Below are 25,820 nucleotides of genomic sequence, written 5' to 3' on the forward strand. Positions count from 1 at the left end.
AAGTTTAAATTGGTGGGTAGTTGTTAATATTTGGAGAAGGGTAAATGATATGTTTCACATTCTATTTTTTTCCTAAAGTCAAGTTCAATTGGTCTCAGTTTTAAAGTGATTTATTTGGATAATAGTTTATATTGAAGCTGTCTTATTTAAAAATTATCTTGAAAATTGTGTTTCTTTATTTTTGTGGCCTAAGACTGATGAAGTATTTATTACTATGTAAATTAAAGAAATTTGTATTGGGAAAATAATGGATTAGATTTTTTGCTAGCTATAATTTTTTCAAATGAAATATTTTGATAATATCACAAGATGGTATAGCTACTCTCTACTAAATGTAAATTTCATTGTGAGAAATGAGAACTTTAAAACTGATAGGGCAGTTACAAGGTGCATGTTAATTTATTTAATATTAAGCATACTTAAGTACAGGGTTATATACTAGTATTATGTGATTATGTTATTATTGCTACTACATTAAGATTTAAGAAAGTATTATTTAAACTGACAGTGTGATATTCTAATAACTTCTATAAATTAGAAACTTTGAATAGAATATTTTTCTGTTTATATGTTAGCATGCTAAAAAGGTAGAAATAAAAATTTGTCAGTTGCAGTGGTCAGAATTTTAATATTGATCTTGTGTGGAATTCCAACTTGCAGCCAGTGTAGTCTGGTACACTAGATTGTACTAAGTATGTTCAAACGGGATTTTGAAAAAGGCTTAAGTTCAGCTAATTTTCTTTCTTTCTTTTTTTTTAAATTTTACAGTTACTCAAAAGCTTTTGCTATTTGAATCACTAAGAAGGGACTAGAGTAAGCATTTTTCAACCTTTACTTGTTCATAGAAACTTTTTTTTTTTCACCACATCTGTTATTATTTTTGGAAGAGCATTTTTCACCTTTAAAGTAAGTTTACCACAGTTAAAAGAGTAGCAGTTCGATTCTATTTGCATAGTCAATTAAAAGGGTAGGTTTTTCTCCTCATAGAGAGAAACAAGTTTGAGTCCATATTACTGTGATTCTAGTATTTGTGTATTTTTTCAACTCCACATACTATAATTTCAGAGTTTTTAGGTTGACAATAAAGATATTTATCATAAATTTGTATTCATATAATTTTTTTCCCACAGTTAAGATATTTAAAGACTCTGCCAAATAATTCCTCTGAAATAAGCCAGGAAGAGACCATTTAGAACAATAAGTCATAAAAAGTTGTGATGTTCCCAAAATGCCATAGGATACCTATTTTGGATATTCTTCTAGTTTTGTGAGATAAAGTTATATATATTTTTAATGCTTTTACTTACTAACACATATTGTTCATGAGACAAGAGCTAAAAGATGGTAATCTTAGATTTGGTTCTACTTGTACTCACTGGCAAATTCAGATGGTCAGATTGTAAAATATTTTACTGTGAGTCAAAAAATTGGGTGGACTATTTGACTAAACATTGGGGAAACTATGTAACTAAGGTGGAAACAAGAAAGATTTGGAGGGCTTCAGAGTCTTTGAGAATCAATAAAGCTGAAGTAATTAAGAAAATTATACTGTGGAATTTCAAACCAGATTTATATTTATGTCAAATAAGGCACTGTTATTACCAAATATTATTTAAAAATAACAAGCAGTGAAAGACTTATAAATCTAGGTTGCATTAAGAAAAACTACTTTTTATGTGGCAAAGTACAAAATAAAACATTGAATGTAAGCCCTTTAGTATGTACTGAATTACTGTATGTACATATTGATAAGAATATATTATGGATCATTTCCAACTCTTGGATTTTCTAAAAGTTATTATTGGTTAATGGTTATTTTACCATTCTATATGAAAGGACTTGAATAAGACTTCAGTATCAGCAACATAAAAATAGAAGAAATCTATGTACAAAAGTATATGTTGTCTATTTTGACAGCTGAACAAGTCTTAATATAATATTGAGTAAACATTGCATGTGAAAGTACTTCTGTACAGTTCTGTGCAAGGCTGTGAGTTCCTTGGGTCCTAGAACTTTCCAACTAAAAAAATTCCAGAATTTTAGGCCAGGTGTGGTGGTGCACACTCTTAATCCCAGCACTCAAAAGGCTGAGGTAGGAAGATTGCTGTGAGTTTGAGGCCAGCCTGGGACTACATAATGAATTCTAGGTCAGCCTGGGCTATAGCGAGACCCTACCTCAAAAAAAAAAAAAAAAAAATCCAGATTTTGCTCCCAGGTTTTCTGGTCAGTAGTTTTAAGAGTGATCAAAGTTGATGGTTGCCAGGCATGCATAAGAAATGTCATTAAATTAGGCTTATTTTATAATTTAATAAAAATACAGATATCCTAATTGAAGCTAACTTTAATTATCTGAGATTTGATAGTCACCAATCATCTAAAGTCACATGCATCAAATGTTATTTTTTCTGACAATTTAAGTTACAATAATCAGTATTAGTTTAGAATAGCAGTATGGCCCATTGTTTACCTGAATGTTCCAGGATATTTCTCTGCTAGCATTCTACTATGCCTCTCCATTTTTCGGATCTAAGTTCTGTATAAAGATTTTAGAAATAAATTATAACTGGGCTGGAGAGATGGCTTAGCGGTTAGGCGCTTGCCTGTGAAGCCTAAGGACCCCGGTTCGAGGCTCGGTTCCCCATGTCCCACGTTAGCCAGATGCACAGGGGGTCGCACGCATCTGGAGTTCGTTTGCAGAGGCTGGAAGCCCTGGCGCGCCCATTCTCTCTCTCCTCCCTCTATCTGTCTTTCTCTCTGTGTCTGTCGCTCTCAAATAAATAAAAAAAAATTTAGAAATAAATTATAACTAATAATAGAACAGCTACAGATTAATTTTCTTGCTTCTAATGCATCTAAGATAAAGTTGGCTTTTATCCCTTTTTCTTTGGAATTACATCATTCTTGCTCATACCAACTTGCACACAACTTAGTGCTTTTTCCCATGAATATCTCACAAACCACCTCTATTTTACCTAGTACTTATACAGTCATATTTTATAAAAAACACAAAACCCTCACTTGTAAACATATTTCCCCTATGCACCCATGCTTCATCTGTCCTCCTTTGATTAAGCACACCAGTCTCTGAATGGTCTCCAACCAACAGTATCACAAGGCTTAAAGATTTAAGGGCAGGATCCCCATGTTGACAGTTTAAGTTAGGAAAAGTTTCATTTCAGAAAGGAATGATGATGATACACTAACTTGTTTCATTTGCTAGTAGGATGTCTAAATAGAGATGGTACACAAAGGCAGGTAGAGATATGGGTCTGAACAGAAGATAAAAAGTCAAATGTACAGAGAGATTTGTGATTTTTGGTGGTAATTAAAACTGTTGTAATGTTTTGTATGAAGATGAAGACTCTATGGGAGGGACTGTTTTCTCATATCAACTGAAACATGCTATTCATGATGTCATTTCATAGCATACACTTTTTAATCTCACATCTCAAAACCTTTAAGGGACAATTTAGAGAATTAGTGAAATAATTAGCTTTATATTATATGTGTTTAGAATCATTAATTCTGATATTTATTAACCCCCAAGATTTGTAGTATTGAAAAAATTATATTGATTTTTGGATTTTACATGCATCATTTTAGTTGTTGACAAAATATGTCTTGTCCAACTGATCCATTAAAATTAATTAAAGCATATATTCTGCTTGAGCAGTTAATAGAACTTGAACCATCTCCAGCTTAATGGATTAATTAATGGATACTGAGAGAATATAAGGTAACAAATGCCATCAAATTAAACATTCAATTTCTTTCACTTAGGTTATACAAGAAATTGATAAAATATTGTTTCCAGTCTTGCGAGCCAAGTGGCTGGGGTCAAAATGTGTTGGGATAAGTTGCCTTTTCACTGTCCTTTTTTTGCTATTTGGATTTTAAACCATGGATGATTTTACTTTTGGAATAGGTGAAAGAGACTAAAGTTTTGAAAACTGCTTCATGTATTTTGAGCATGAGATAGTTTGGTATGGTATAAAGTACTGATGCTTGTAGTGAGAAACCATAATTTGAAATCCTGATTTTTGTCATTTCTTGGCCAGCTGGTCTTACACGAGTTATTTTTCTTCTTTGAATCACAGTTTCTCATTTGAAAATGGGGATGATGATAACTACTGTGCTTAACTCAGAGGATGATTAGTCCCTTCTAGATACAGATGTGAGGCACATTACCAGACTTTAAGGACATTTGCTTTCAAGAGTAGACATTAACAAAGTATGACCCTATTGTGATGATGGAGATAAATATACATAGGACCTAGTGTTGGCTTGGGAGAGTTGATGATAGGATGTTCCTCTTACAGACAGCATTTGAGTTAGACATTTAAGAATGGGGAGGGGAGTGAGGAAGAAAGGATGGATGTATTCCACCTAGAACAAGCAATATCTCCATCCCTATCTCATTTTATCTTTGTGTGTAGCATTTTTGTTTAAGTTTCATTAAGGTAGGATACTGCTGGAAATCCATTGGTTTGTCTTACTCCAAAATATTTCCTTCCTTGCTTTTACTTTTGGTATTGAGGATTGAATGCAGAGCTTCAAGCATGCTAGGCAAGTACATTGTCGCTGAGCTATAGCCCCAGCCCTGAGTCCCAGATAAAAATGCATTTTGAGGGCTGGAGAGATGGCTTAGCAGTTAAGCGCTTGCCTGTGAAGCCTAAGGACCCCGGTTCGAGGCTCGGTTCCCCAGGTCCCACGTTAGCCAGATGCACAAGGGGGCGCACGCGTCTGGAGTTCGTTTGCAGAGGCTGGAAGCACTGGCGCGCCCATTCTCTCTCTCTCCCTCTATCTGTCTTTCTGTGTCTGTCGCTCTCAAATAAATAAATAAATTTTTTTAAAAATGCATTTTGAACAATTTCTTACAATTATAAACTTTATTTTGATCATATTCACCTTCCTCACACTCTTACTCCACTCCTGTTATAGTTCCCCCTTCCTATTTTCATGTCTCTGAATGTGTTTGTATTTACGTCCCATTTATTTTAATTATTGTTGCTTGCATGAGCATGGATATAGTGTTATTTTCTGGAGCATGAGAAGTTTACCAGTAGCTATACTGCTGAAGAAAATGACTCCCCTTCCAGAAACTGCCAATAGCTTCTCAGGGAGGGATGAGTCCTCATAACCCCCCTCCCAAATCCATGATGGAATGTTGATGGACCTAATCTTTACACATCTTCTGCAGGTAATCATAGCTTTTGTGAATTGAGTATGATGGCTGTATTTTGTCCAAAAGCTGATCCCCAAATCTTAGATTGACTAATTATCAGTGGAAGGTGAGTAGTAGTTGAATATCTCACTTGGGATTTTTTGTTGTTGTTTTGTTTTTGCTTTTTGAGGTAGGATCTCACTGTAGCCCAGGCTGACATGGAATTCACTATGTAGACTCAGAGTGGCCTTGAACTCATGGCAATACTCCTGCCTCTGCTGCTGCCTCCAAAGTGCTGGATTGAAGTTGTATGCCACCACACCTGCCTTCGTTTGAGGCTTTTTAATGACCATAAAAAGGACAAGTAGGAATGGCACTGAATCTTAACCACATATACTTTGCCACAAACACTAAGTCATGAGACTTTGAAGTTGACCTCCATTTCTTCACTAAAGAACTAGTGAGGATTGTTTTTAAAAAAAAAATTGTTTATTTATTTATTTATTTATTTAAGAGAGAGAGAGAGAGAGAGAAAGAGAGACTAGGTATTCCAGGGCCTCTAACCACTGCAAACAAATTCCAGACGCATGCACCCCCTTGTGCATCTGGCTTACATGAGTTCTGGGGAATTGAACCCTGGTCTTTAGGCTTTGCAGGCAAACGCTTTAACCGCTATTTCCCCAGCCCAAGTGAGGATTCTTAATTAAGGCAGTTCATTTGCAGTTGCCTAAATGAGCATCATAGTTGTAGTTGAATATAATTTCTCTACTACTATATACATGATATCCTCTGTACTTGCTGCCTTAACTTTAGATGTTAACTCTAGCTACTTAATTTCCATGCTTCTCTAAGTCATAGTTTAGGAGGCCCTGATTTTCTTTTACTGTTTTATACCCAGTATCCTATATGTTATAGAAGTATTTTATAAATTGAAAATACGATAAAGGATAATACTTTGAATTTTGACCTTAATAAACACCACAGTTATTTTAAAAACAAATTTTTAAAGCTTCAAAATGGTTTTGTGTTAAATGTTAACAATAGTCATGCATAAGATTTATATGGGATGTTTCTTAGTCGAACAATGGGGGCTTATAGTTTATTCCTTACTTCAAATGTATGGCAAGAAAAAATGAAATGTCTCAACTTCTAAGTTATTTATCAGTTTGGAATGAATTATTACAAAGTCAAAAGCATTATTTCTGAGCCTGTGGAATAGTCTAATGACTCCATCACTTCAGATACTTTAGCCCAAGTATTAGAAAAACAAAACTTCTATATGGCTTAAGCCATAGGTATGTTTATTAGTTCATACATTAAGAAATCTACAGGTAGTATACTTTAAAGGGACTGGTTAATTTAATAGTTTAACAGTGTCATGATGGAATGAAGTTCTCAGAAAGCCCAGAATGACTGTTCTTTAAAATTGATTTCCTCATGATTCTACAGAATTACAAGTGAGTGTCCAGGACATAACAGAATTGATATTCCATTTAGGAATGGTGACAAGTTTCTCAGCAGAGACCTTTGGTAGTTCTAGTCACTTGCATGTGCCTACACTAGCACTTAGCAAAAGAGAGTTAACCTATTATGGCTTCTTTGTATGCTCATAATCAAGATCAGTTTCTCTTAGCAAAAAATGAAGGAATAGGGCTGGAGAGATGGCTTAGTGGTTAAGCGCTTGCCTATGAAGCCTAAGGACCCCGGTTTGAGGCTCGATTTCCCCAGGACCCACGCTAGCCAGATGCCCAAAGGGGTGCACACGTCTGGAGTTCGTTTGCAGTGGCTGGAGGCTCTGGCGTGCCCATTCTCTCTCTCCCTCTGCCTCTTTCTCTCTCTGTCGCTCTCAAATAAATAAAATAAACAAAAAAATGAAGGAATAACCGAGTTGGCGATTATAGAAATCCTGGGCATAATTTGAACGCATTTCTAACTTTAAACTTTAACTGCCTCTTTCTCTCTCTCTCTCTCTCTCTCTCAAATAAATAAATAAACAAACAAACAATAAAAAAAATCCTCATTAGTTCTTTAGTGAAGAAATGGAGGTCAACTTCAAAGCCTCATGACTTAGTGTTTGTGGCAAAGTGTATATAGTTAAGATTCAGGGCCATTCCTTACTTGTCCTTTTTATGGTCATTAAAAAGCCTCAAATGAAGGCAGGTGTGGCAGCATACAACTACAATCCAGCAGTGGAATTTAGAGTAAAACAGTCCTTCGATACCTAGTAGCTATGAGGATTTGGATAAGACACTGAAATTCCATGGTTCAATGTCATTATTACTAAAATGGGAAAACTAGTAGTACCTATTTTATAGGGCTGCCTGGAGGGTTAAATGACATCAGTATGCTTTGGCTTACACTTCTTAACTCACAGTAAATCATCACTATATGCTTTTTTGCCCCTTTAACATATTTTAATTTTATTTATGTTTTTATTTTTTAAGAGGTGTTCAAGATAGGATCTTGGCTCAGTTTAGCCCAGGCTGTCCTGAAATTCACTATGTGCTCTCAGGTTGGCCTCCACAGTGAGCCTCCTACCTCTGCCTCCTAAGTGTTGGGATTTAAGGCACGCACCATCATGCCCCATCATATTTTAATTTTGTTTTGTTTTGTTTTCCATGGTAGGGTCTCACTCTAGCTCAGGCTGACCTGGAATTCACTGTGTAGTCTCTGGGTGGCCTTGAACTCAATGGTGATTCTCCTACCTCTGCTACCCAAGTGCTGGAATTAAAGGTGTGTGCCACGACACCTGGCTCATATTTTAATCTTGAATGACTGGAGCTTTTGTCTAAATTTATTTATTTTTATTTTTGAGGTAGGGTCTCACCCTAGCCCAGGCTGACCTGGAATGAATGCACTATGTAGTCTCAGGGCGGCCTTGAACTCTAGGCGATCCTCTTACCTCTGCCTTCTGAGGGCTGGGATTAAAGCTGTGTGCCACCATGCCCGGCTGTTATCTAAATTTATTATGTGTCATGTTCCATGCTCAGGCTGACCTGGTATTCACTATGTAGTCTCTGGGTGGCCTTGAGCTCATGTTGAGTCTCCTACCTCTGCCTCCTGAGTGCTGGGGTTAAAGGCGTGTACCATGCCTGGCTCATATTTTAATTTTAATCTTTTGAATGTTTGGAGCTTTTGTCTAAATTTATTATGTGTCATGTTCCATAGGATACCAATGCCATCACTAAATCTTTAGTTGTAACTGTTTGAACTTCACCAAACAGCTGATTTGAGGAGAGCAAATAAGGCTTCGTCATTAGTGTTACTGTCTTTAGCTTAATTTTTTAGTAGTAATCATTTTTATTTCTTCACTACAATAGTTTTAGATTTTATTTATTTCTAAATTATTGACAGATCTTAGTTCAGTTCTATTTTAATTTAAGATTTTATTTTCCCATTTATTTGAGACAGAGAGAGAGAGAGAGAGAGAATGGGCACACCAGGGCCTCCAGCCGTTGCAAATGAACTCCAGACTCATGCACCACCATGTGCATCTGACTTACGTGGGACCTGGAGAGAACCTGGGTCCTTAGGCTTCGCAGGCATGTGCCTTAACTGCTAAGCCATCTCTCCAGCCCTCTATTTTAATTTAAAAGGCTTAAAATGTTGGGAAGCATAATTAATAAGACTGTAAATGGGGATAATACTTACAAGGGTATAAGTACTAAGTACTATAAAATACCAAAACATGCCATTTAGATCCTCAGTAAGTTTCCTTTATCTGTTACAAAATTGAAATCTAAAACAAGGTCTTTGTACAAGAAATTGGCTGCATAGGTTTTACAATATTTGGAAAATGTTGTTCTATCAGCTGACATAAGGCCATCCTAACCACCACTTATATCATAGTTTTTATGAAGAAAAAAAAAAACATTGATGATCATTCCTTAGTCTTTAAACAGTCCTTAAAAACACCAGTGAAGTTGAAAATGAACATGTTGACTATATTGCTTTATATGTGGTACAAAGTATCAGATTACATTTCATTCTGTACAGATGCTCTGTTGCACAAAAGAGAGCATCCTTTAAAAATTTTATTTATTCATTTGCAAGCAGAGAGAGAGAATGAGAATGGGCTTGCTAGGACCCCTTAGCTGCTGCAAATAAGTCCCGATGCATGCAACATTATGTGCATCTGGTTTTCGTTGGGTGCTGGGGCCACCTGGGCAGGCTTTTTTGCAAGCAAGCTCTTCAGCCACTGAGCAAACTCCCCAGCCCAAAATCATTTTTACAAATCCAGGTTAGATGGAGTTTTTTTCTTCATCAGTTGCCTCTTATTACAACTTAATTGTTCAGAAGATTCTGAAGTTTCTAATTGTTTTTCCTCTGTACAATTAAGAGGAAAAAAATGTGTTATTTATCATAGTAATATCATCTGCCTTATTACTTGTTTTCTTTTCTTACATTCTATTTTATTCTTTTTGGTTTTTTGAAGCAGGGTCTCACTAGCTCAGGCTGACCTAGAATTCACTATGTAGTCTCAGGGTGGCCTTGAACTCAAGGCAGTCCTGCTACCTCTGCCTCCTGAGTGCTGGGAATAAAGGTGTGTGCCATCATGCCCTGAAATTCTATTCTTCTTCATAGAGATGTTCTCTGTAGTCTCAGAGCCCACACTAAGATTCACATGTATACTGTCTTCCAGAGCTAATTAACAGTTTAATTGTGGCATCTACTCCCCCCAGCCTTCATTAGAGTTTTGGTTTATATTGACTTTAGCTTTCTGATCTTTCCTCCATTTTTTTCCCTCTTTAACACTTGCCACATCTTCAATGCTAGTTTGTTATTTGTCTTTATTTTCTGCACTAAAAATGTGCAATAGGACAGAGCTTTATAGTTTTATTCATGACTATGTCTTTGATACATAAAATCCTGTCTTGCACATAGTAGCCCCTCAATAAATAATTGCTAAATGAGCTAATGATTTTTCCCTCACTCTTTATTATAGTTATAAATTCAGGCTATAAATCATTTTCTCTCAGAACTTTGGAGAAATTGCTCCATTGTCTTCTTGATGTCTAGTGTGATTAATGTGAAATGTAATGTCATTGTTTCTTCCTTTTTTGTAGGTAACCTATTTCTGCTATTTCTGAAAATTTTAATTATCTTAGAGCTCTGGAAGTTCTTAGTATACATAAGATGAGGATTTGTTTCTTATTGAGCCTATCTGGCACCTATGAAACCCTTTCATTTAAGTGTGCTGGATTTTTTTTTCTACCTCTAGTAAACTTTATTCTTAAAAAAATCTTCCCTGCTTTCTAATATTCTACTCAAAATTCTCATTGGTCATACAGTGAACCCCTCAAATTTATCTTCTTTTCTCTTGATGTTACATTTTCCTTATTTTTCTTTTTAATTTTATATCTTTGTGCAATATCTTTGTCGAAACCTCGATTACTTTATTATATATTTATATTACTTGATTGTTTAAACTAGAAAATCCAGCATACTCCTACCTTTTTTTGTTTTGTTTTGTATTTGAGGTAGGGTCTTTCTCTAGCCCAGGCTGACCTGAAATGTACTGTGTAATCTCAGGATGGCCTCAAAGTCATGGTGATCCTCCTACCTCTGCCTCCCAAGTCCTGGGATTAGAGGTGTGTGCTACCATGCCTGGCAGAATACTATTTTCTTAAATTATGTCAGCTGATGGATAACAGTAAGAATAGATTGATTTAATATTTGTGATTTGGCTCCCCCCCCCCAATAATGTTTGACAAAAGTGGCTTGTCACATTAGGACAAAAACAAAGTATATAAGTATTGGTTGACTGAAAAGACCTAGTCTGATTTCACTTTGTGTATCATATATTTTAAATATTTTGTTTAGGGATGGGGTGATGGCTTATTGGTTAAAACATACTTGCTCTACAAGCTTGATGACCAGATATTGGATCCCTAATACTGGAATCAATACAGCAGTAGGAGATAGGAGGATCCTAAAGCTCATGAAACACCTAATCTGACATTCCAAGTAGTGAACAGAGATCCTGTTTCATACAAGGTGGGAGAGAGAGGACAAACACCTCAATGTTGTCCTTTTACCTTCACATGCACACTGTGACCCATGTGTATGTACTTATGTATGTGCATATATACCTCCATATATTTTTTAAAAAATATTGTGTAATAAAATGTCACAGGCTTGTGTTAGTTAACCTTTGTTGGTAGGACCAAATACCTGAGCTAACAACTTAAGGAAGAGGGATTTATTTTGGCTTTTATTTCAAAGGTTTCAGTTTATGGTCAGTTGGTACCGATGTTTCTGGGCCTGTGGTATGGCAGAACATCATGGAAGAAAGTGGTAAAAAGAACTGCTTCCCTTATAGCAGTAAGCTAACAGAGAAGGACATATGATTCCATAAATCTGCCATTCTACATTCCTGCAAAACCAGCATCACCTGGGTAATACCTAGGTCTACAGCCAAGCTAACTTGGGACCACAGCTCCAAGTGGTCTCAGAGTGCTACTTACCTACTGTCTTCTGAAGACAGTCTTCAAATGAGTTTACTACCTTTACACATTTTTGCTTCCAGTGATTTGGGCCCTGCCAATTCCTGAAATGCCCTTCTGGCATATTTCTTACTGTCTGGTGCAAAGTGCTAGCTTCTTTTTACAGAGCAAATCTCTTAGCTATCATACTTCCTTGACACCAGCTTTTCTGGCCAACTTGCAACTTTCTCATACCCTGTGCTATGCTTTTTCTTCCAATTCCCACCATAAACCTGACTAAAAGCAACTAGCAATCACCATTAACAGCCTACACATTATACTGCATTGAAATTTCCATCAGCTTAATTAGTCCATCAGCTTTACATTTAGCCTAACACAAAGTCTCAGAAATGGACAAAGTTATATAAGCTATTTGCTGTATAACATGAATAGGCTATAGTATAATGCCCCATAGATTCCTTGTTCCCAACTGAAATTGAACTGTACAATTTGTGACCTTCTATGTGTGGCTTCTTCTACAGTAGTATACTGTTTTCAAGGTCCATCTATGTAATAGCTTGCATTAGTACTTCTTGTATTGCCAAGTAACATTTCATTGAATAGATCTATCACATTTTGTTTATCTATTTGTAAGTGGACCTTTGAGTTTTCACACTTTATCTGTTATATATAATGCTGTTAGGACATTTTGGGTTTTTTTTGTTGTTGTTGTTGTTGTTTATTTCTTCTTTTCTTTTCTTTTCTTTTTTCTTTTTTTTTCCTGAGGTAGGGTCTTGCTGTAGCCTAGGCTGACCTGAAATTCAGTCTGTAATCTTAGGGTGACTTCAAACCCTTGGTGATCTTCCTACCCATACCTCCCAAGTGCTAGAATTAAAGGTGTGTGCCACTACGCCTGGCCTCTTAGGGCATTTATAGACATGCTAGATGTGGACATATGTTTTCATCTCTCTAGAGCATATACCTAGGAATGGAATTGTTTAATTCCAGAGCCACTGAACCAAATGGTTTCATCTTCTTTCTGTCTTTGCACCATTTGCTGTTTACTACCTGTTTGGGTGATGGAAATGAAGTGTCATTTTACTCATAACTAATGATGTAGAAATTCTTCTTGTGTGCTTGTTGCACATTTGTAGGTCTTCTTTAGAGAAATACCTATTCAGATCCTTTGCCAATTTTTAAATTGCTACTTGTCTTTTTATTAAATTGTGTGCTATCCAATTATTTATCATACATATGTTTTGCAAATATTTTATATTATGCAGTTCTCACTTTTGTGCATTGGTATGTGTGTAAATTCATATCGTGGGTGTGCAGGTGTATGTATGTGTGTGTGTCATTCCTCAGATGCCATCCACCATATTTGAAAGAGGATCACTGGCCTGGAACTTACCAACTAGGTAGACTAAGTAGAACAATGAATGAGCCCTGGGAATGCACCTTTCTCTGCCTTCCTAGTGTTGAGATTAGAAGCACACACTACTACACCTGGCTTTTTAAATGTGGCTTCTGGGGGCTGGAGAGATGGCTTAGCAGTTAAGATGCCTGCCTGCAAAGCCAAAGGACCTTGGTTTGATTTACCCAGGACCCAAGTGAGCCAGATGCACAAGGTGGCGCATGTTCTGTTGCAGTGGCTGGAGACCCTGGCATACCCATTCTCTCTTTCTCTCTTTCTTTCTCTCTCTCAAATAAATGAATAAAAATAAAATATTTTAAATGTGTCTTCTGGGGTCAAACTCAGGTTTTGACACTTGCAAGGCAAGCACTTTACCTACTGAGCCATGTGCCCAGCCCTTGCTTTTTTGGGGCAGCATCCTTTTTTATATGATGGTATCCTTTGAAGCATAAAATACTTGAATTTTGGGCTGGAGAGATGGCTTAGTGGCTAAGCGCTTGCCTGTGAAGCCCAAGGACCCCAGTTCGAGGCTCGACTCCCCAGGACCCATGTTAGCCAGATGCACAAGGGGGCACACACGTCTGGAGTTCGTTTGCAGTGGCTGGAGGCCCTGGCATGCCCATTCTCTCTCCTTCTCTCTATCTGTGTCTTTCTGTCCCTCTCTGTCTCTCTCAAATAAATAAACAAAAATAACAAAAAAAAAAATACTTGAATTTTGATAAAAGCCACTTTATTACACTTCATTTTATTTTCTTGTACTTCTGGTGTCATATCGAAAAATACCCAATCTAAGGGCACCAAAATTTACCTCCATGTGTTCATCTTGGAGTTTTTATAACTTTAGCTCTTTGGCAGTTTAATCAATTTTGAGTTAATTTTCATTTAGTTATAAGGATAGGCTTTTTACTTCAAAAATAAACCTAATGTACTAGAAATGTAGTTCACACAAAATGTAATTAGAGAGAAAACAAATACTTAAAAATTTAAGGGGCTGGAGAGAGGGCTCTGTGGTTAAAGGGTTTGCTTGTAAGACCTGACAGTCCAGATACAGAAAGCCTGATGCACAAAGTGGCGCGTGTGTCTAGTGTTTGTTTACAGTGGCAGGAGGCCCTGTTGTACCCATATTCATATCCTTTCTCTCATATAAATAAAAATAATTTTAAAATAATATAAGGGGGGAGATGGTTCAGCAGTTGAAGGTGCTGGCTTGCAAAACCTGCTGGCCTGGGTTCTATTCCCCAGAACCCACATTAAGCCAGATACACAAAGTGGTGCATGTGTCTGGAGTTCATGTGCAGCTCCAAAAGGCCCTACGATATGTCTTTTTATTCTCTCCCTTTCCCAGTTCTTCTACCTCCTTTATTCTCCCTTTCCCTTTGTTTGCAAATAAATAAAAATCTTTGGAGTGGTAAGAGACAAGGTGAATAAGACTGCTAAAACATTAGTAATTGTTTAAGCTGAGTGATGAGTACTTGGTATTCATCATACTACTTTCACTATATTGTTTTCATTTGAAAATATCCATGATAAAAACTTTTTCTAAATATCAGCATATCAGAGTTGCTTACTATGTGTTGTAGGGAAATTCTAGATATTGAACATAGAGCCAACTTATATAGTAAGCACCTTCTTGGCTATTGAGTTAGAATCCTAGCCCTTCTTGCCACTTTTACTTACATTGGCCTGTCATCTATATACTTAGCATGGCTTGGTGTTGGAGTATTAGTTATCATACGGCCATAAATGCAAGTTTGTAACAGGGAAAATTCTACTCGGAATAAGAAAGACTGTGAAATTAAAATAGAGTCCAGGATCTCTGATTCTTGTGTACTCCATACCTTTCATTTTAATTAACATTTTATGAGCAATATGTTTAAATGTAAATGAAAAGTTTCTTCAAAACACATCAAACCTGTGTTGAGGCAGCCATTCTGGAGATTTAAGGTCAGGTGTGGTAGTACACACTTTTAATCTTAGCACTTGGAAGCCTGAGGTTGGAGGAACACTATGAGTTTACGGCCAGCCTGGGCTACAGAATGATTTCTAAGTCAGCCTAGGCTAGAGTGAAACCCTGCATTTAAAAAAAATAAAAATACTCCTGTATGCAACCAAATGCCTATATAGCTTTAAGAGTGGGCAGGCAGTACTTTTTAAACATGTTTGACCACTAGTGTACCAGGGATTAATTTGGGAAACACTAGTTTGCATATATAAAAGCATGTTATGTTATACATAAAATGTTAAGTAGGGTGCTAGCATTTGATTTTCACCTTGATGGTTGTACTTCTATTTCTCCTTGTAGCTATCCTTACTACTGTGCTTATTTACTTCTTTATTGTCCTTTTGTGTACTTAAAGTTACTGATTCCCCCCCCCCCCCCGCCCCCCGTAGGGTCTTGTTCTCTAGCCCAGGCTGACCTGGAATTCACTATGTAGTCTCAGGGTGGCCCTGAACTCAGCAATCCACCTACCTCTGCCTCCTGAGTGCTGGGATTAAAGGCATGTGCCACCATGCCTAGCTAAGTTAACAGATTTTGAAGGTGCTATACTATTTTTCTAAAAGTGTGGGTTTGTAAGATTAATGGAAAATATTTTTAGTTAATTATGCCTTTGCAGTGCAGTAACCTTACTTTGTATTTGTTATTTTAACTATTATTATATTGAAGTATAACATTTAGAAAATTACAGCTATTAAGGAGATTCTATACTCATAGAAAATTGGTAAATATAACACATTTTAAAATTATACAAAATTGTGCTGCTCATTTATGCATATGTGAAGAATTCAGATTCTGTTGAAAGGCATAAAATAAAGGCCTCCTTGTTTACCTCACATCCTTCAAGTCACATCCAATGACTTGGAAGGCTTGTCCCTCTGTTAACCACAAAGTAGTTTCATATCTCAGGGTACCTGTGCCTAAATGGGAGGCAGAGACAGGGGAATTCCTTGGAAGGTTGCAGGCCAGCTAGCCTGGCAAACACAGCCATGAACAATAAAAGACCCTGCATCACACAAGGTGGAAGATGAGAACTGACACTCAAAATTGTCCTCTCACCTCCACATGTGTCCTCCCCAAAAAATGTATACTCTATTTTGTACTTCATTTTCATTGGAGATATTTCAGGTGTATGTGAGGTTCACAGTACTCTGTTGTATGAACTATTAATGTCTTATTATTCACCTTAATGTCTAGAAGTAGTGTTGAATCATGGAGAGTGAGCAGGCGAGGGACAGACACCTCAAAGTTCAAAACTGAAATCAGTATTTTATTGTCTGGTGTTTGTGGATTTAAATCCCAGGCTAAAAATCTGACCTTAAATCTTCCTATGCAAGAGTTTGGTGGTTTTGTTTCTCTTTTGCCTTTCTTTAAGGATTTGAAAACTTGAGTCCATTACAAATCAAATCATATTTTGAACTACATTTTAAAATCACTGCAAGCTGTGTGTGTTGGCATGTGCCTTTAATCCCAGCACTCAGGAGACAGAAGTCTAGGATGATTGCCATGAGTTCAAGGTCAGCCTGGGCTCAAGCAAGACCATACCTCGGAAAACCAAAAAAACAAACAAACAAACAAAAAAAAAAATCTCCACAAAAGTTACCATGTTCTAAATAGGGTTTCTACCTCCCAGTCCAGCAGCATGGATAGAAGAGTAATCAAGTGACATGAAAAAACTGTTTTCATTGTGTTTAAGAGTCAGAAAACTTTTGTATATTGGGGACATAAGTGTGGTGACAAGAGGACATTTTGGGTTTGTGCTTTAGGTGCTATCTACCTTTTAAAGGATCTCTCATGGGGCTGGAGCACAACATGTGTCCTAGACTGGTTGGCCAGCAAAGCACTAGGGACCTGCCTGTGTCCACCTTCACAGCATTGGGATTACAGGCACACGCAATCATACCTGGCTTTTTTTTAAAAACCTGGTTTCTCGGAATCAAACTCAGGTCTTCATGTTTGGAAGGCAACCTCTACTGACTGAGCTCGCCCCAGCCCCAGAAAGCTTTTTCCTATGGTCTGTGTGCAGATTATCTAGGTAGGAATGATATAATACATTCTTGAGCTACCCTTTTCTTTTATAATAAATCTTTGATTAACCAGAATAAAGGTAATTAGAGCTATTATGGTTAATTAAATTCATCTAACAAATGATCCATAGAACTTTATATTATACTATTTCTTAATACCAAATATCTTCCTGACCCTAACCCTAATATTTTCTTGCTTCAGCACATTCATACTGGCTTGCTACCACTATATATCTATGAAAGAGCTGCCTCTAAATTAAATCTAATCTACTTCCTGGCAGAAGGAAAGTTTGACATAAAATTAAATACCCAGTAGATGTTGAACAAGTTTGTTGTTGAAAATACTCTAATCTGGGCTGGTGGGATGGCTTAGCAGTTAAATGCTTGGCTGTGAAGCCTAAGGGTCCTGCTTCAAGTCTCGATTCCCCAGGAACCACAATAGCTAGATGCCTAAGGGGCCACATGTATCTGGAGTTCATTTGCAGTGGCTGGAAGCCCTGGTGTGCCCATTCTCTCTCTCTCCATCTGCCTCTTTCTCTCTCTCACTCCAAATAAATAAAAATGAACAAAATAAGAAAAGAAAATACTCTAATTTGTTTTGGAGATTTGACATGCAGTATACTTATTTTTAACCCCCACTAAGCTAAGCTTTTACACATTGTGTTCTTTCAGGAACATATATAAAGTTGTGGAAAACATATCAATAACAAAGCAATACAAGGGCTGGAGAGATGGTTTAGCAGTTAAGGTATTTGCCTGCAAAGCCAAAGGACCCTGGTTCAATTCCCTAGGACCCACATAAGCCAGATGCACAAGGGGTTCATGCATCTGGAGTTTGTTTGCAGTGGCTGGAGGCCCTGGCATGCCCATTCTCTCTACCTCTCTGCCTATTTCTCTCTCTCAAATAAAAAATAAAAAAAGCCAAGTATGGTGGTGCATGTTTTTTGTCCCAGCACTCAGTAAGCTGAGGTAGGAGTATCAGTGTAAGTTCTAGGTCAGCCTGGGATAGAGTGAGACCCTGTCTTGGGGTGAAAAAGCACAATACAAAAGTGTTACTATGTAATAAATTTGATTGTTATTTTCACATTGTAAATGTAATGGAAAGGGTATTCCATTAAAAATAAGAATTTCATGCCTCCATAAACTGCATGTGTTTTACTTGGGTAGAGGATTTAAGAGCACAAGAATCCTACTTCTGTCTATGGCTAAAGTATTTTTCTCCCCCCTTCATGTCTAATATATCTACTTTAGTATTTTAACTATGTTTTGTATTTACATTTTTCTTGTAGTCTGAATAAACCACAATTCTCTAAAGAATTTTAGAGAAAAAGCTAATTGTCTGAAAACTTTGGCATATTTACAGATTGGTCAAAGAAAAGGTGATGTATGAAAAAGAAGCAAAACAGCAAGAAGAAAAGGTTGAAAAAATGAAAGCTGAAGATGGTGAAAATTATGCCATTAAAAAGCAGGTAAAATGATTTCTTAAACAGTACTATCTTAAGACCGATGGAGTACCATATTAACTATTCTTCACAACAGCCCTTAAAGATGGTTCTGTTCTTCACTTCTGGATCCTCCATTTAAAAAAGCCTGAGAACCCATGTTTGACTCTCCAGGTACTGGAGATGTTCAAACCTTTAATAGTTCTTTCTACAACTTCTCTAAATCATCTCTGTTATTCTATAGTAAATACTATCTTATGTCTGTTCATTTATTCACTCAGCAGAATTTATTGAATACCAGGTACATGCCAAACGCTGCTTTGGGCAGTCTTTTAGATGTAGCATTTAAAAAGCAACAAAATAATAACAACAAAAATGAAGCAAACAAAAAGTCCCTGCTTGCTGGGCATGGTGGTGCTCGCCTTTAATCCCAGCACTTGGGAGGCCAAGATAGAAGGACTGCTGTGAGTTTGAGGCCACCCTGAGACTGCAGCGTGAATTACAGTCAGCCTGGGCTAGAGCAAGACCCTACCTTGAAAGGGCGAGGAGGGGGTTGTGTCCCTGCTTGATTGGTACTCATTCTTCTAGTAATAATCACTCCTAAGTTTGTATCTCTGGGCTTGACCTTTCCAGATGCGCATGTTCAACTAATTACTTGCTTTTCATATCCTTCTGAGCAGTCTTGATCTTCCCAAAGCTCAGTCTGTCCTTCCACTCCAGAAAGAAGCTAGTTTTCATATCCTTCTGAGCAGTCTTGATCTTCCCAAAGCTCAGTCTGTCCTTCCACTCCAGAAAGAAGCTAGTCTTCATATCCTTCTGAGCAGTCTTGATCTTCCCAAAGCTCAGTCTGTCCTTCCACTCCAGAAAGAAGCTAGTTGTTCTTTCATGTTCCTTATCTCAAGGCATGGCATAGCAGCTCACTCCAGATACCCAAACCAAAAATGTAGCTACTTGCTACTCCTTCCGCTTTTCTCTCTACTAGTACCATTCTACTCCAGTTTCTTATCATCTCCTGGCAGAACTGGTGTAAAATCCTCTTCGTTGACATATCTCCTTGCTGACATTCTGTTTCATTCCCACCCCAGCAGTCAAGTAAGCTCCTTATATTGCATGTCAGATCACTTGTTCATCTTGAAATCAATGTCCAGTGCATTTAAAACAAAATCCATATTCACTAGGAAGAAAACAATCTGAACAACCTTACACAGATTTTTATCTCTAGGATTCACCATATAACTTATATTACAAATGGTAACAATTCAAATAGCAACAAAATTAATTACTTAAAATGGATTCTTGCTTTCTGTGGTGCAAAAGCAACGCAAAAGTACCTGAAATCTTTCTCCTTTGCCTATCTAGGAAGAAACCCTTTCTGTTTTCTTTAGCTACCTTCCTTTATGTGTGGATAGTATTTTGTATGTATAAGACATTCATGTGTCTGATACTCCAAAATTGGAGAAGAATATGGAAGCAGATATATAGAGTATGTCCCTTGATATGTTAACCTTTATGAACTGTTGTCAAATAGATTTACACATGAAATGTAACTTTCTGATTATTATTACTACTACTATTACTACTACTACTAATAGTAGTAGTAGTAGCAGCAGCAGTAGTAGCAGCAGCAGCAGCAGTGGTGGTGGTGGTATTTGGAAACAGAGTCCTTATTATAGCCAACCTAGAACTCACAGTGATCTTTCTACCCCAGCCTCCTAAGTACTGGGATTATAGGCATGAGCTACTACATCCAGTTAGCTTTCTGATTCTTAAAATGGTATGATTACTTTTGTACCTGTTACATTTTAATGTCCTCTATTGTTTTCTCAACTTAGTGGGAAAACCCTATTATATAGTATATAGCCTAATTCAGGTCCTTTTTGACCTTGTTCTATAACTGGTGGCTTCATTTAACATTTTACTCTGTCCTGTTCTCTTTACCATAAATTATGTGTTTATATCCCTATGGCTGAAGTTGAAGTAGTAAATGACATGGAGTTTGGGGGGTAATAAATGTGTTCCATTTCTAAATAAAATTATACATGTAATGTCACATGTTATCACAGAATCCATTTCTTTCACTTATTTTTATGTATTTACCATCTTTTAGTATTTAGTATTTTAATATTAACTACCTTATAGACAGATTAAGTATTAAATCCCATATTTTGACTGTTATTTAAAAATATTAGCCTCAGAGGGCTGGGGAGATCCTCAGTACTTAAAAGCATTTGCTTGCCAAACCTGCCAGCCTATGTTCAATTCCCCAGCACCTGCATAAAGATGATGAAAAGCGGTGCATGCATCTATGATCTCAGCATACTTACGACAATGGGAAGTGAAGGCAGGAGAAAGCTCTCAGACCAGACTTGTTTATAGCAACATGAGGTGGAGCATAGGCCCATCCACATGCACCATCATCATATGCACATAGGCATGCATACACACTGGATATAAAAATAAAATTTAGATATTAGCTACATATTGGCTATATCTTTGACTACATACATATCCACATGCAAAAAGGGGGAATAATGTGTTCACAGATCTCTTCTACACTTGATAATAAAATTCTGTGTTGTCACAGTGGCCATGGTTTATAATGTGGTTTGTTAGATTTCATAGACTATAAACTACCATCCTCTATCTAATTACAGAATAGTAGAGTTTTCTGTTAGCTGCTATTATCAACCTACAGTATACACAGTTGTCAATTGCAGGGCTTTGTTCAGAGTCTTCCAAAACACTTGTCCTTATCCCACCCTACTTGTTTTTCTCAATCCCTTTCCTACTTTAGGTATATTGTGGCCATTCATGGTTTGTTATTTGGGGACCTTTGGTTTGGTGTGGTGTGGTGTGGTGTGGTGTTTTGTTATGCTTTGCCATTGAACAGCTCTACTCATGTTTTCTTTTATGCAATAGATATTTCAACGATTGTTCTGTACCAGCTTACCCAAGAATTTAAAGTCAAAAATGGTTTCTTGGAATTTGCTCTTTTTTTTTTTTTTAAGTTAAGGAATCTAATCACAGCATTTTGTAGACCCACAGAGCTGTTTGTCTTCTATGCTAAAGGCTGTGCCATCCTTCCCAGTTTTCATTTTGCTATGGCTTTATCTCTCCTAAACCGGGTCTGTTTTATTACATACATTTATGATGCTGTCTCAAACTACTAAATTTTCTTACATAAAATTGTTTGCCAAAAGTCAGGGCGATGGGACATTGTTCTCCAGACATGAAGTGACTATTGTATTCATGACCTCATAATGGCTGTTGTTACCTCCCCTAAACCTGCATTATATTGAGCTCATCAACATTTCAACGTGGATGATAGAGGGGGGCACAAAACAAAATAGAAACATCAGAATAGAAGAGGGACTATGAGTAATTGGAAAAAATGGTTCAGTGCAAGGAAGTAGAGGAAGGGGAGACAAAAGAAGGTAATTTAGAGGGGATTATGATCAAAATACATTATGTTCATGTATGAAAAATATTAGTAGAATGTTTTAAATAATCAGGGAGAGTACCTCCTGGTCTCATTCTCATTTTGATTTTTTTTTTGTGTGGGGGGGGTTTTAAGGTAGGGTTTCATTCTAGCCTAGGCTGACCTGGAATTCACTATGTATTCTCAAGGTAGCCTCAAATTCAGAGTGATCCTCTTACCTCTGCCGTCTGAGTGCTAGAATTAAAGGTGTGCACTACCATTCCCTGCTCACATTTTGATTCTTTTACATGAAGTAATTAGGTAAAAGTTTTCAGGACCCTAAAATAATACAATATTCATACATTGACCCATTTGATTTTAGCACTTTGTTTTTGTTACACCTCTCCTCTACAACCTCCATGGATGGATGCAGATTTTTGCCTTCAATTGTTGAACATAGTCTTGTTTCATTTTTGTTTCTTTTTTAATTTTTGTCCTATTCTGGAACAGAAATGATTGGCAGTAGGGATATTCAACCACACATCTCTCTTTTCTACTGAGATATTCTTCTCCCATTTTTCATAAATAATATAACACTATTTATTGGCACCATAATTAGACAGTGACTTCTCCCCAAAAGTTCATTTATTATATGTGTAGTGATTACAATATGAAATGTGTCTTTTTAAGAAAGATGCAGTAAAATGGCAGTGTAGTAGCTATGCCAAGGCAGCCTAGGGGGTGAAGTAATTAGAAAAACAGCAAGATACACTCTTCTACCCAAAAGTAAAGGTGTATAAGGAATTAACCACAGTAGAGAAACAGGAAAGACCCAGAACTTCTAGCAAGCAGGAGACTAGCCAAAAGCAGCTCTTGCCACAACACCAGTGGCCCTGATCCATGCGCCCATAAGCCCAGTGCGACACAGCGCCATGGGAACAGAAACCAGGTGAAAGAAATTTCCATTCACGGGCTGGAGAGATGGCTTAGCAGTTAAGCGCTTGCCTGTGAAGCCTAAGGACCCCAGTTCGAGGCTCGGTTCCCCAGGTCCCACGTTAGCCAGATGCACAATGGGGTGCACGCGTCTGGAGTTCGTTTGCAGAGGCTGGAAGCCCTGGCACGCCCATTCTCTCTCTCTCCCTCTATCTGTCTTTCTCTCTGTGTCTGTCACTCTCAAATAAATAAAAAACGAACAAAAAAAATTTTTAAAAAAATTTAAAAAAAAAAAAAGAAATTTCCATTCACATCAACCTTGTCACAAAGTCAAGAAACCTGAAGGGGAAGACAGCAGGAACCAACTGAGCAACTGCTAAAGGAGATCACACAGTGGACCTACTGAACAGATTTGGTACAATTCCAGGCACTGTGCATAGCCTCTCTTTCCCAATCCGTAAGTGTCGCAAACCACTGGAGAACTTATCCAACTCCCCAGCCACACAGCATCCAGCAAAACTGGTCAGAACACCAGATCCAGTGACCCAAGCAGCCTGACTGAATCCATAACGCAACAGAGAAGGAACAAGGTGGGCAGTCAGTATTGGTGAGACTGGAAGCCATTTTAAAAGGTAACAGGGCCTACTTACACAAAGCCAGGCACATAGGCCCACACTGGAAGTGCTAATCTCACCTTCCGTGTCAAAGGAGATTATATGTTAGATTTGATTGATGTACTCTTGGTTGGCTTTACCATTCTCAAATAAAACTGTATTTTGGTGTTGACTATTGTTGCCTTTGATGTTTCTTGATTTATAGGGCCTTTGTGTTTTTCTTTTGTCATTATTGGGGATAGGGTTTCAACTTGGCCTATGCTTACTTGGAGTCCATTTCAAACCAGAAATGCCTCCCAGTTGACAGGATTAAGGGTGTGGTACAACCCAAAGGACTTTGACTATTAGATTATCTGTTTGATTGAATGTATATATTACTCAGTTGAATTTTAGAATTTGCCAATAATATGTTCCACCCAGCCTAGTGGAATACTTGAATAGTGATCTAAGGTCACTTCTGCTGTTGCTTTGGGAGTATAAGAGCCACACCTGGCACCTTAAACTCCAACCCTGAAGACATGTAAAGTCAGATTTACACAGCTAAGAATACTGCAGATAATTAGAAAATCCAAGCATCAAATTAACTCAAGATGCAAAAATATCTACATTATAATACAAGACACACAAAAAATAAAGACAATACAATTTCACCAAAAATTATTAATCCATCAGAAACGACCTCCAGTAAGACTGATTTAGATGAAATGCCTGACAAAGATGTTAAAAAACAATGATTTTATATATATGCTTAAAGAAATTAAAGGAATCAAAGAAGAAAACAAACTCCTGAAGGAATCCCAAGAGAACACAGGAAAACAGCTTGATGAAATAAGGAGATCAACACAAGACACAAGCACGGAAATAGAAATAATAAAAACATACCAATCAGAAATACAAGCTCAAAACAGAGCATGTCAAATAGAAAACTCTAGAAGTTCTTACCAGTAGAATGTATCAAGGAGAGGACAGAATATCTAAAATAGAAGACCAAGTGGCAGATCTAATACAGTCCAACAAAGAGAAGGACAAACTATTAAAAAGGCATGAATGGGAATTTCAAGATATTTGGGACACTATGAAGAGATCTAACAAGAATTCAGGGTATAGTAGAAGGAAAAGAATATCACTTCAGGACTGGAGAGATGGCATAGCAGTTAAGGCACTTGCCTGTGAAGCCAAAGGACCTCAGTTTGATTCCCCAGGACCCACGTAAACCAGATGTACAAGGTGGCACATGCATTTGGAGTTTGCAACGGTTGGAAGCCCTGGCGTGCCCATTTCTCTCTCTCTCTCTCTCTCTCTCACTCTCTCTCTCCCCCCTCCTTCCCTCTTTCTCTCTCCCTCTCCCTCTCTCCCTCTCTCAAATAAAAAAAAGAATATCACTTCAAAGGCATAGTACATATTTTCAACAAAATTGTAGAAGAAAATTTCCCCCAAATAGGGGAAGTGATGTCAGTACAGATACAGGAAGCCTTTAGAACACCAAACAGACAAAAGTCAGGAAAGAACCTCTCACCGCTATATTATAATTAAACTACAAAACACACAAACTAAAAATACATTGAAAGCAGTTAGAGAGAAAAATCAGGTCACATATAAAAGCAAGCCCATCAGGGTAACGGCAGATTGCTCAACACAAACTTTAAAAGTCAGAAAGGCTTCAAATGATGTATTCCAAGTTCTCAAAGAGAGCAGCTATCAACAAAAGTTACTTTATCCAGGAAAGGTATCCATCCAAATTGACTGAGAAATAAGGACATTCCTCAACAAAAATGGGCTAGAGGAGTACAAGACCACTAAACCATCTCTACAGAAAATATTTAAAAGGGTCCTTCGTGCTGAAGAGAAAGAAAAGCATACACAAGGAAACAAGAAAAACAACCCTAATAATAATAGTTATCATTAATAAGTTATTAAACCTCATAATAGTTATACTAGTCTAATAATAGTTAATGCAAGAGAGTAAAGGAAAAAATAGGGAGAACTATAAAACAATAAGAATGGCAGGAATAAATGCACATCTTTCAATAGTAACGATTGATATCAATGACTTCATTTAAATAACCTAAAGACACAGACCTACGTTCTTGGTTACAAACCAGAAAAGGATGATTTCCTGAATTTATATGACCTACCAAACTTACCAAGATGAGATAAACCATTCAAATAAATCTATAGCAAGTATGGAGATTAAAGCAATTATAAAAAAAATCTCCCAACTGAAAAAAAAAGAATGTGCAGGCCCAGATGGTGAATTTTTTCAATATTTATTTATTCATTTATTTGAGAGAGAAAGAAAGGGAAAGATGAGAGAGAATGGGTGTGCCAGGGCCTCCAGCCACTGCAAACAAACTCCAGATGCATGTGCCACCTTGGGCATCTGGCTT

General features: G+C 37.2%; 1 protein-coding gene across 1 annotated transcript in view; it reads left to right on the forward strand.

Moving 5' to 3' along the window:
- Tbca (tubulin folding cofactor A) overlaps nt 1-25,820 on the forward strand; it is a 76,459-nt gene that overhangs the window by 44,157 nt on the left and 6,482 nt on the right. The window contains exon 2 of the mRNA XM_045134234.1: nt 18,390-18,495. Within this exon, the coding sequence (XP_044990169.1) occupies nt 18,390-18,495 (106 nt within the window). The remainder of the gene's footprint in view (nt 1-18,389; nt 18,496-25,820) is intronic.

This window comes from Jaculus jaculus, chromosome 14 (assembly GCF_020740685.1).
Source record: "Jaculus jaculus isolate mJacJac1 chromosome 14, mJacJac1.mat.Y.cur, whole genome shotgun sequence".
Taxonomy (NCBI): domain Eukaryota; kingdom Metazoa; phylum Chordata; class Mammalia; order Rodentia; family Dipodidae; genus Jaculus; species Jaculus jaculus.